At 53.7% G+C, this 12,172-nt stretch overlaps 1 protein-coding gene across 1 annotated transcript; it reads left to right on the forward strand.

Moving 5' to 3' along the window:
* Nucleotides 1-4,462: 4,462 nt before the first annotated feature.
* Nucleotides 4,463-11,104, forward strand: FOXF2 (forkhead box F2). The gene is made up of 2 exons (XM_040645212.1): nt 4,463-5,642; nt 9,194-11,104. The coding sequence occupies exons 1-2, from the start codon at nt 4,463-4,465 to the stop codon at nt 9,358-9,360; spliced, it is 1,347 nt and encodes a 448-aa protein (XP_040501146.1). The 3' UTR covers nt 9,361-11,104.
* The last annotated feature ends 1,068 nt before the right edge of the window (nt 11,105-12,172 follow it).

The following is a 12,172-nucleotide window of genomic DNA, read 5'->3' on the forward strand; positions in this document are numbered from 1 at the left end:
GCACTGAGCCCATCGTCCCCATCTAGAAAGGCCTCTCGGGAGCTGGAGAGTCCTCTACACACGTTAATTTTGTACCAAAACACAGGGGGAATACAGTGGTCAGTTCCAGACTGATTTGGGAAGAGGTTTTGCTCCAGCCAGGCTGGCGGAAGAAGAGAAGTGCCCCGAGGAGGAGAGGTCTTAGATGGCAGTAAACAGTGTCGGTGCGGATGCGTCTGTCCGGTCGGTAACTGGTTTAGTCTAAGCCATTTCATGTAAAACCCACGAAGCAGAGGAAGTATGCTAAGAACATAAAATTTAAACCGCAATAATGAAGAGATTTCCTAGAATAAAACGCCGATTACAAAACAAAATCGGAGAAACCGAAGCTTCCCGAAGTTTACATTCCCCTGCGCTGGAGCAGGGGCGGGGCCTTGGGATTTGGAGCGGGAAAGGAACCCGCAGCCCAGACGGAGACAGTCAACCGAAGGGGGACAGAGCACCGGGGATGGACAAAGGGCGGTTGCACCCGACGCTGTGTATTTCTGGTTAAGCGAGGAACAGCCTGGGCTCATCTGTATTTATTTTAACGAACCATACCTTTCCTTCCAGTAAGAAAAAATAAATCAAGATTTTTGTTGTTTACAAGGCAATGAAAGTCAGTCAGGAAGAGCTCACCACCATAAGAAAGGACTTTCGAGAGAGGGAACCGTCCTAAGCAAGGCTACGTATCAGAGACAACTTTCCTTTTAAACTGTCTTCTAAACAGAAATTCAAATATTCTTGCCAGGGATAAAGAAATTGACATGATTTGTTACCGCATGCATTCTTACCCAGGAGACGGGTATAAATCAGTAATTAAAACAAAGTTGAGAGGTTTTGTTGCAAGGCAGTGGAAGCAGCACTGAACTGGGATCCCAGGCCCCCCACTACAGGCCAGCTTTGTCACTTCCCCAGGTGTGACTTGCAGGGGGTCATCTGATCTCTCTGAGCCCCTGTTTCCTTATGGCTAAAGGGGAGATAACTGTGTTTAGACCACGTGGTGGTGACATGATGTGAGTGGAAAGCCTTGTACCTGTGAAGTCTATAAGGAACAAACAGAGGTTTTATATTTCTAGACCTAAGGGTCTGTGTTGGGAAATTTCCATAGGCAAAAATGGGGTCTGCAAGAAAGAATTTTCAAGAAGAGCCTCTTCCTGCTCAGATAACTAAGGTCATTTACCTCCATATTTTTGTGGAGTGCAGGGGTAGTATTTAGTTCCCCGGAGAGAGAAAAAGGCTTCAAGTCAGCAGAACTGCTCCTGGTTGGAGCTGTAACTCCAATACCTACTGCCTTTCCAGGACCTCTCTGGCCTCCTGTAACATTCAGCAAACTATAGGTGGTATTTCTTGCAAGTTTGGAGCGTTTAGGTAAAATGGATTCCATTGTCCCTTGGATTGGATAGGGAAGGGAGCCTCTAAAACTCTCTGATATTTTAACCTGCATGGCTTTTAGGGTTGGTGCTTTTTATTCTTCCATCTCTGGGTCCTAAAACCTTGTAGGGCCTCAACTCCAATGTACATAGAATTCTTAGGTGTGGACAATCAGAGAGGGTTCAGTGACAGTGATATTTACTTGCTCGCTGAATTTTCCCAAAATCCATTGTCCATCACCCTCTCCTACAAATGAGATGATTGCTTTCCTTTTCCTTCTGCTCCCACCTGGGCCAATTCTATTCCCACTACACACACACACACACACAGTGAAGGCTATGTCATGGGGCTCCTTTTAGTTACTCTCTTTCCTCCTCACTCCAGTTTCTATTGTATTTAATTATTTTTCAGACACTCAAAGCATTGATTTAGTGAGCCCACTACATATACGTCTATATTTAGTTACTTACATTTAAATTATCCCACGTAAAATGACAAAAGGGAGTAAGAGAAAAAAAAACTAAAATAAATGGGGACCCATCCCCAAAATATGCTCCCAAGTCACTCAGAAAGAAATTCTTAGAAGTAGTAACAACTGCAAACCTCCCTACCCTAACTCAATCAAAACATCCCATCCGGAAAAGACTGACTTGTTTCTTTTTTCTATTGGAAATGAGCGGTAAACTGAGTTCATTTTAGCCGTGTTTTCTTAGCTGACTCTCGGCTACAATCAAGCCATTTTCGGACACATTCCCATGTAGGTACCAGGGGTGCTCTGGAGGAAGCTGTCGACGCCTGTTCAGCTAATTTAGGTTTTCTTTGTCTAATTACTGTGGAGCTTAGGGAAAAGGAGCCCGGCTCAGGGCAGTAAACTGACACTCGGTCTCTGTGTGTGGTATCCAGGCAGGGTTTGATGGAAAAAGCCTGCTTCCACTCAACTTCAGGTCACTGTCTGGGGCCAGCCCCAGCCCAGCCCCCAGCTTCCCCCTTCCCACCCCTCCTTCTCCTCTGCTTCTACAGCCCCACTAGCACACTCAGCCAGGAGCAGATACTCTATTTAGTATCTCCAGGGGCACAGATAGCTAGTGCCATCCCCTCAAAACCTGCCTCAGTTCTGTTTCAAGGCTCTTTGCAGCTGGCCTTTCTCTGGATCCCAGACCCATGTCTCAGATGCTCTCATCCTAACCCTCTCCCCAGGCTCCCCAGCACAAATCCTTGCACCTTCGTGCCTTCAGAGTAGACACAGAGGTGTGCCCAGCCCAGCCTCCCATTTGGTCCTCTGGTCTGCAGCACGTCCCCTTCTGGGCCTCCTGCATCAGCCCTTGTGTGGCCCAGCCAGCTCCCAGGCCTCGGGCTCTCCTCCTCCCACTTCCAGCCCTTGTCCCTGGTCAGACTACATTTCCTTGCACGTGTAATCCAATAACTAACTGTCGGGTCTCATTGGAAGTGATTCCTCCCGAGGGCACATCCTCTCTCCCAGCCTCTCTCATACTTAGAGAGGAATTAGCCACACTGGGTGGAGTGTTCTACATAAGGCAGCTTGGAGATGGCACAGCATTTTTGGTGGACAACAGGAGACCGAGGAGGCAAACCTAGTGACAGTACACACCCCTTCAGGACCCACTGTAAATACAGCTACCTCACTTATCTCACTCAGTGTCAGCCTTCTTTCTCATTTCTCTTCCTTTCTTTTCTCCTTCCTTCCTTCCTTTCCTTTTTTTTTTTTTCTTCAAAACATCAAGTGGAAAACGGAAAGGAAGTGGAAACCAACGCAAACATGCATCCTATTCGACTGTTCTTCCAGAGTCTCTAAACCTTGGCTGAATTTTCTCTATCTACACCGGTCTTCTCAAAGTTCCAAAACTGTTCATGATCGTTTCAGCAGCGGAGGGGGGGGGGTGCTCTGCAGCGCCTCGGCTTCTCGCCCTCCACTAGCAACTGTTGCGGAGCCTACAGGCCCTGTCAGAAAGAGAGAGGATTGGCACTTTACCTTTGGGCGTGTGGCACCCTGGCGTGTGGCTGAGGGCTGTAATGTCTAAATGAAGTTGACAGATGGTGTCAATGCGGGCACGGGGGGAAGGCAGCTAAGGAGGCTCCCGGCGGCGGCGGCAGCCCCAGCACCAGCGGCAGCACCGCTCGGCCCGGGATGAGCCAGCAGTAGGTGGAGGACGGAGACGCGGTGGGGGTGAGTTGAGGGGGAGGGGGAGGAGGAGGAGAGCGAGAAGGGGGAGGAGGGGGGAGACGGGAAGAATAGGTGGGTCCGCTCCGAAGGGGGTGGCTGGTCTCTGGGATGGGAGGCAGGGGTACTGTAAGAGGCGACGAGAAAGAAGATCTCATAGAGTTATATATAGGTGGTCGAGTTTTGCTGGGGATGGGCGTCGTCCTAGCAAAACGTGACTTAGTCTTCGGTCCCTCGGTTTGAAAGAGGGTGGGTAGGTGAGAGGGAAAGTGGCCGGGAGAGGAATTAAAAGGCCGAGGAGAACCCTGGAGAGAGAAGAGCGAGATAAGAGACGGAGCCTGCCGCCAGGTTGGGAGGGGGGAGGAGTGAGCGCTGAGGCCGAACGCGCCCTCCCCAAGGCGGCGCGGAGCGTGGAGGGGGCAGGGCGGGGTGGGGTGGAGGGAGCGAGGGAGGGAGCGAGGGAGGGAGGGAGGGCGGCCGGGGGGAGGGCGCGGGAGGGAGGAAGTCTGAGAGACAGAGCGAGAAGCGCTCCTGAAGGGAGACGTCGGACTCGTCCCCGGGGTTCCTGCCGTGGTCCCAGCTCGTGGGCGCAGCCGCCCGGCGCCCGGCCGCTTTGGTTCCACGGCCCGTAGGCCGTTGCGCAAGACAGGGGCCCGAGGCTCAGGGGAGGGATGCGCCGGGCGTTGCCTCCGGCCCGCCGCCGCCGCCGCCGCCAGAAGCCCCAGCGGAGCTGAGGGAGGCGACGCCGAAGCGCTGGCTCGGAGTGGCCACCGCTGCAGCCCGGGCGGCGGACTAGGGCGCTTGCCGGGCTTCTGGGCCGACCCCGTTCCGGCGCCTCCGCTCCCGGCCCCGGGCCCGCCCCCGCGGCCCGGCCTCGCTCCCGGGTCCCAGATGACCACCGAGGGCGGGCCGCCGCCGCCCCCGCCGCGCCCGCCTCCGGCCCCGCTCCGCCGCGCGTGCAGCCCGGCCCCCGGCGCACTCCAGGCCGCCTTAATGAGCCCGCCGCCCGCCGCCGCCGCCCTGGAGACCACCTCGTCGTCGTCGTCGTCGTCCTCCGCCTCCTGTGCCTCCTCCTCCTCCTCCTCGAACTCGGCCAGTGCCTCCTCGGCCGCCTGCAAGAGCGCGGGCGGCGGCGGCAGCGCGGGCGCCGGGAGCGGGGGCGCCAAGAAGGCGAGCTCGGGGCTGCGGCGGCCAGAGAAGCCTCCCTACTCGTACATCGCGCTCATCGTCATGGCCATACAGAGTTCGCCCAGCAAGCGCCTGACGCTCAGCGAGATCTACCAGTTCCTGCAGGCGCGCTTCCCCTTCTTCCGCGGCGCCTACCAGGGCTGGAAGAACTCGGTGCGCCACAACCTCTCGCTCAACGAGTGTTTCATCAAGCTGCCCAAGGGCCTCGGGCGACCCGGCAAGGGTCACTACTGGACCATCGACCCGGCCAGTGAGTTCATGTTCGAGGAGGGCTCGTTCCGCCGCCGGCCCCGCGGCTTCAGGCGGAAATGCCAAGCGCTCAAGCCCATGTACCACCGCGTAGTGAGCGGCTTGGGCTTCGGGGCCTCGCTGCTGCCACAGGGCTTCGACTTCCAGGCCCCCCCCTCGGCGCCGCTCGGTTGCCACGGGCAGGGCGGCTACGGCGGCCTCGACATGATGCCCGCGGGCTACGACGCCAGCACAGGCGCCCCGGGCCACGCGCACCCGCACCACCACCATCACCATCACGTCCCGCACATGTCGCCCAACCCGGGCTCCACCTACATGGCCAGTTGCCCCGTCCCCGCCGGGCCTGGGGGTGTCGGCGCGGCTGGGGGCGGCGGCGGAGGGGACTACGGCCCGGACAGCAGCAGCAGCCCAGTGCCCTCGTCCCCAGCCATGGCGAGCGCCATCGAGTGCCACTCTCCCTACACGAGCCCCGCGGCGCACTGGAGCTCGCCCGGCGCCTCGCCTTACCTCAAGCAGCCGCCCTCCCTGACGCCAAGCAGCAACCCCGCGGCCTCGGCAGGCCTGCATTCGAGCATGTCCTCCTACTCGCTGGAGCAGAGCTACCTGCACCAGAACGCCCGCGAGGACCTCTCAGGTAACGAACGCAGTGGGCGCCTCTAAGGCTTCCAGGCTCCACGGCTACTGCAACTTCCACAGGGTCGCCGCAGCCTGGGAGTCTGAGGGCGCTGGGAGGAATGGGTGGTTGGGGAAGTGGGAACCTTATTCATGGAGGGGAGAGGATTGAGGTCATACTGCCCTCTCTCATACCCTTGGCCAAGAGCTGGGCCTCCAGGATTTGCACTGCCAGGAGGATGGTGCAAAGTCGCCTGCCTTGCTAGGGTGCCAGGGTGTCCCTATGGACTGCAGGTCCCAAGTCTCAGGCCCCACTTAGCTTAGAGAGAAGGCATGTGGTCTTTGGGGAGCCTGGCCAAGGAGCTGTGTCTACTTCCCTTTGTGTGTGTATGTGTGTGTGCGCGCACATGTGTTTGGTTTGTTTGCTGTTGCTTTCCTCCCAAAGTAAACGTCAGAAAGGGAGATGTTCTGTATGCTGAGGGTGTGGGTGGGGAGGGGTTGCAACTGGGCAAGAGCTGAGAGGAGGGGAAATGAGGGAGGGGCAGAGAAGAAAGCAGAGGGGGGACCCAGGATCTTTCACAGGAGGGAGGTGTTACTAGTGGAGAGGGGCACCAGCCTTTTCAGGAGTCCCTTGCTTCCCAACACAGTGGACCTACATTGATGACATGAATGTGTCCTAGGCCAGGAGGATCTGAGGCCCACGTTATGACTCTCCTGAGAAATACTCGCCTCTTGGACTTCACTTGTGTTGCTGGTGTAAATTTTGTTGGTTGAAGATTATGAAAATTTATTGACTTGCCAAAGGCGATGAAAGGTGGGAGGGGACAGATGGGGTGGAGGAGGGAATTTGAATATTTAACCAGGTTTATCGGACAGTGGAGATAAATTCTTTCATATTAACCTTTCTGAAGCACCCACAGGCTGCAGACTAAAATCAGGCTAATCCGTCTATCAAATGCCGTTCTAGCTCACTCTTACCTCTCACCCCAATTAGAAAAAGGCTCAGAAGATGATGCACACGTTATATGTTCGTGAATCAGTGTGAGACAAGAGCTGCAGGGGAGACGGGAAGCCCAGAAATGGGCAAAAGATGTTGCTTCCCTGGATGGTGAAATTTCCCAAATAGGCCTTTTAAATGCGGGTCTCAGAGGTTAACTAAACAAAGACAGTCTCGGCAGGACCACACCGGAGAGGATTTTAGCCTGACTTAACCCACTGAGAGCAGAGTCTTGTTCAATTTTTATGGGAATTTCAACAAGTAACCAATACAGACGACCTTTCCCTCTCATTTTTTTTAATCCCCTGGGACTGGCTGTCAATCACCGCTCACCCCGGGCGGCGCCCACTCCCCCGTTCTCCTGCCCACTGCTCCTCTCCCCGCCCTGCCCGCTGCCTTCCCAGTGTTCTCCATTCCCCCTCTCCAAGCAGGCCCTACTCAGTTTGAACCCAGACTTCGAGGTTTTGCAGCTGCTCTGAAACAGTACCCGAAAAGTTAAAAACAAAAGAACTTGCAAGAAGGAGACTTACGATTGTTCTTTGAGGCCGCCCTCGCCCCATCCAACACACCCCAGCTCGCGCACAAGTCCCAGAAATTCGCGGATCCAGAAGCACAACACTTGGAGAACAAAAACGGTGGAGCGGGAGCAGGCCGGCCTCCCGCAGCGGCCTTCCCCGGGGAGTTACTTTTGCGCAGAGCCTGGGTATGCTGGGGAGGCCATGACTGGGGCCGAGGCCCGACCAGGACGCCCTGCCCCTTCTTCCCTCGTCCTCTGCCTCCCGTTCCTCTCTTCCGCACGTCCTAGTTGGCAGCCCCCAGGCGGATGAGAGGTGGGGGCTCAGCAGGAGCAGGCTGGGTGCGCGGGCGCGCGGCGGGGCCTGTTTAGGAGTGCGCGGCTCGTGGACGGCGGCCCGCCGAGAGACTATGGCCCAGCTAGGAGCTAGAAGGCCGAGCAGGCCGAGGCTGTGGTCCAAGAAGGTTCCCCGCAGCATACACGCGTGCACACATACAGCACACCCACGCGGGCTGCGCGGTCTCACTTGGGATGGGGCGACCAAGGCCCGCGTGCTCAGGGAGGCCCCGCACCCCTCGTTTAGTACAGCGAGTCTTTCAAGAAGGAGCTGGGGCTTTTCTCTCTCTCTGGTCACATCAAAGAGCTGATGGCGGCCTTCGGTCGGTCGTAACGTATGAGCTCTAGCTCTGGGTCCTGCCGGGGCCCGCTATTTTGAGCTCTTAGAACTGGCACACAGGCGCGCTGTAACGTGATGGGTGAAGGCACCTGTGTGCAGAGCGACATGCTCACACCTGGGGCGTGTGGACCTGTTGCTGCCCTCGGAGAGCAATGCAGCGCGCCTTTGGCGACAATAGGTGCTACCGGGCAACAAACGTGGCCCAAGTCAGCGACCGCTCAAGTCAGCCTGGTCTCGCCGTAAGCCCTGGGATGCTGCCAGGCCAAGGCGGTGAGAGCAGTGCGCGAGCGCCGCGGGCGGGCGAGTACGGTTTTCACGCACTCAAAAATCGAATCCGGCCCGTCTCCCAACGTGCAATTTATGGTCCCACAAGCAGCGGGTACCTAGAAAAGACGCAGGCGAAGAGGCCTCACCAAGCCCGGCGCGGAAAGAGACTCCATCCGGGAGAAGTCCGGACCCCGCGCGCTCGGGACACCGCCGGCCAGTTGCGCCCCGGGGCCGGGAGGCGCCGAGAAAGCAAAAGCAAAAGTCGGCAGCGGGTTGGCGCCCAGCGGCCCGGCTCTGAGCCTCGGCAGAGGAGCGGCCCCGGAGGAGTGGAGTGAGAGCCTTCTCTGTCCTCTGCCATCCCGGAGCTCTCTAAGGGGCTCCCCGCGCTGCCTGACACCTCGATGTGCGAAGGGTCCGCAGCTGAGCGCCTATCGAAGAGCATTAATTGCTCCCTGGAGTCCCGGCTTCTCCAAAGGAAGCCTGAGACTTTCGGAACTTAAGACGACCGGCACATTCTTTCCAGTCCCTTTGTCTTGCAAAGAGATTGTTTCCTGTCACCTCTTTTGGGCACAGTGAATATCCCTGCTGTGGTCTGCTACTCGGACAGGGCCTAGAGAAATAGGCAGGAGGCTCGAAACTAGAAGTGAGGGCGACAGTGGTGTTTCTGGGGCAGGGGGCTTGGCCTCTGCAGCAGGGGCTCTGGCAGCAAGGGCCTGGAGCCCTGGGATTGGGGCGCCCGGCAGAGAGCGTGGGTTAAATGGTGCCCGCGCGGATGCTTGCTCCGCGGTTAGAGCGTTCCTGACGCTCCAGGAATAATAGGGGAATTCAGGCACACTGGAACCCGGTTTAGAGGAGGACCGTGCTCTGTGTGTAGGGGCACATCAAAACAAAACACAGGGATGGCAGAGACCTCCTACGACCCAGTTTGAAACTTTGAGAAATTTCTGGAGGTGGGTTTGCTCTACCAGTTTTATAACAATAGGCAAAAAGACACATCAACCCCTTTCTTACCCTGAGTCAAAATAAGGCATGAGTTAAATTAAAATTTAAAAAATGATATGTCGCATCGTCAGCTGGATGGCTGTTTCTGAAGAGTTTTCCTTTTCTTTCTTCTTTCAGTGGGACTGCCTCGATACCAGCATCACTCTACCCCAGTGTGTGACAGGAAAGATTTTGTCCTCAACTTTAATGGCATTTCTTCTTTCCATCCCTCTGCAAGCGGACCATATTATCACCATCACCACCACCAGAGTGTGTGCCAGGATATTAAGCCCTGCGTCATGTGAATGGAGGGAGGGAGGCCACGCCAAGGCCACTCTCTGCTCTCTCTTCTGCAGGGCAGAATGAACGGAGGTGGACTCCCCAGTATGCACGGGGCTAGCAGTAAGTAGCACTCCAGTCACTTAGCCAGAATCCCCAGGCCAGCGCTGTTCACTGATACTCGGCTACCATTGGTAGAAGGACACCCCCTGGCAAAGTAATGGCCCTAATACGAATATGTGCGGGCTCCCCATGAGGGAGAGAGCCAACTGAGAACTCAGCTTTTTAGCGGAGATGGTAAAAAGTTACCACATGAAACACATAAACATGTAACTCTGGGATCTTCATTACCTTCAGTCATCAGGGTCTGAAAAACGCAAGTTGTGTGTGTGTGTTTTTCTTCGTCTATGAAAATTTTTGTGCTTTTCAAAAAGGCAGTGCTAAGCACAAGACTTCAAGAAAGCCTCATCTTGTTGCCTAGCCAAGTAAGAGAGTTCTGTTTTGCCAAACACTAAGTTTGGATACAGGTGCCAAAGAACATTATTAAGAAAGTATTTAGAAACAATGTGTCTAGTTTAAGAAAGTGGTTTTCAGTATTGTGACAATACAACGTTTTTTTACAAGGTTGTTTTCTACCACCATATTTTAAAGATATTTTTATGATTTTCGTGTATACTCACACTTTGCTTGTATTTTAAAAGGAGGATATATTTGCACTTATGTATACTTTTACAGTTTGCCAAACTATTTTGATGTAAAATTTTTTCAATAAAATATATATAACAAATAGCTGTTTTAGGGATCTATTTCCTCCACGGGCATCCTGGGATCACCAGGCTCTCTTCTCCACCAGCCAGCAATGCAACTCTACACTGTTGAGTTGTTTTTTTTTTTTTTTTTCCCAAGTTGTATAATTGACATGGTGTGGGGTCTGTGCCTTGAGTAACACAGGCCAGGTTCTGATTGTGGGTCTTCTCAGGAGAGAAAGAGAAGAAGGAACTTTTTCTGTTCTTTCTTTCCTTCACCCTAGCTCCTTCTGGCTAAACAAAAACCAGAAGGTGAAAGGAACTTAAAAGAAAACCAGGCAAGATAATGAAGGCAAGAGTCTGATTTGAGGAAACCAAGTTTTGTGCCCCTTTTGTTCTCTTTCCTGTGGCCAGGGAGAGTTTTGCTTTTTGCTCCTTCCCCTTCCCCACTGGCAGGGAGTGACGGGCAGAGTGGAAAGTCACCACCTAGGGCTGGGCTGAGTGGTGGTCAAGGGGTAGGTGTTCAGAGAACAGGACCAGCTTCCCCTTTGCAAGTCACAGTTTTGTATGAGTGGTGATCACATTTTGTTAGTGGGTGGTGGTCCGATCCTAAAGAGTCCAGAGAGGGGTGGCTATGGAGCGGTAGCGGGCAGTCTGTGACCATGCAGATCTTTTAATTTCCTTGGAGAGTAACAGAAGCAGGTACTCGTCCTCAACTGGTGTTCTGTGGCTGCTGTCTGTCCCCACCCCCAATTCAGAGCCTGGTCAACCCTGCTTAGCAGGAGCATTCTGAACCGCCACCCACCTCTGCCCATCCTCCCTTGTCCCCCTTGCTCCCTCTTTCCTTTTAACAAGGAATCGCCTTCAGGGATTCCCTCAGAGCCCCTTTTCCTTGCTTGATATCCCAAGCTTCCCCGATCTCAGTGCTACAGGCCCGGCTGGTAAAGCTCTGGGCTCAAAAGAGAGAAAATAAGCCAACCAAGCAGCAGGACACCTTTTTTTTTCTGTTTTTCTTTTCTTTCCTTTTTTTCTTTCCTCCTCCTCTTCCTCCTCCTCCTCCTCCTCCTCCTCCTCCTTCTTCTTCTTCTTCTTTTTTTTTTTTTTACCAGCCCTCCTCCAAACAGTCCTTCAAAATCATGGGCAGCCTTGGCAACAGTCAATCTAAGGAGGAACAAGAAGGTTCTCAACCCATGATCAAGCTGCGGGTTTTCTTTCCCAACTGAGGGGTGGTATTTTGTTTTCTGGTTTTGCTTTTGCTTTTGCAAACTCACCTTTGTTTCTCATTCCCTAAAAGGTCTTTCACCCCCCCCCCCCCCGTATCAGTTGCCAGGCCCTTAATACCACTCAGTAGATATCTCACACAGAAGGTTTTTGTATTCCAAGAGAAAATTTAAGTCCAAAGACGGTCTCATTAGTAAAACATCTTGTTTTCAAAAGTCTTAACCATCTTCCTAATCCTTAGGTTTCCTTTCTATATTTTCCAAAATTAAGCAGTGATTTAAACATGTTTTTTATGTCTCCATTATCATATTTGCAGTTAAATAGGGCTTTTTCCCCCTTTTATACTGAGCTACACAAGGGCCTGCTATAAATTATGAAGTCAGTTTCGGAGTTTGCTCCGACCACAGTGCTGTGTTTACATTCCTTCCGAGGCAGCCGGCATGGTCGTAATTTATATCCTAAACACTTGAACGTAACTTGTTTATACAGAGAATGACAGGACCTCAAAGACAAAAAACGCTGAGTCTCTCCGGGTGAACGCTTTGGAAAGGCTAGCACGCCCCCTAGTGGCGCAAGGAGACGCAGGCACGCAGTAATTCACGGTGGTTTCAAGCTGTGTAGGAGCTTGACCCATTTTATGGAGCTTTTTCATATCCCTATAATGTGGGGATGTTGATCCTATTTACAGTAGGTCATGACTATCACGGGTTCAACCCGCACTTTCTGATTTTGGCTCATTTCACATCTTTCTTTCTTTCTTTTATTTTTTTTTTAAGATTTTATTTATTTCACAGAGATAGAGACAGCCAGCAAGAGAGGGAACACAAGCAGGGGGAGTGGGAGAGGTAGAAGCAGGCTCACAGCGGAGGAG

This window comes from Ursus maritimus, unplaced genomic scaffold (genome assembly GCF_017311325.1).
Source record: "Ursus maritimus isolate PB19 unplaced genomic scaffold, ASM1731132v1 scaffold_30, whole genome shotgun sequence".
Taxonomy (NCBI): Eukaryota; Metazoa; Chordata; class Mammalia; order Carnivora; family Ursidae; genus Ursus; species Ursus maritimus.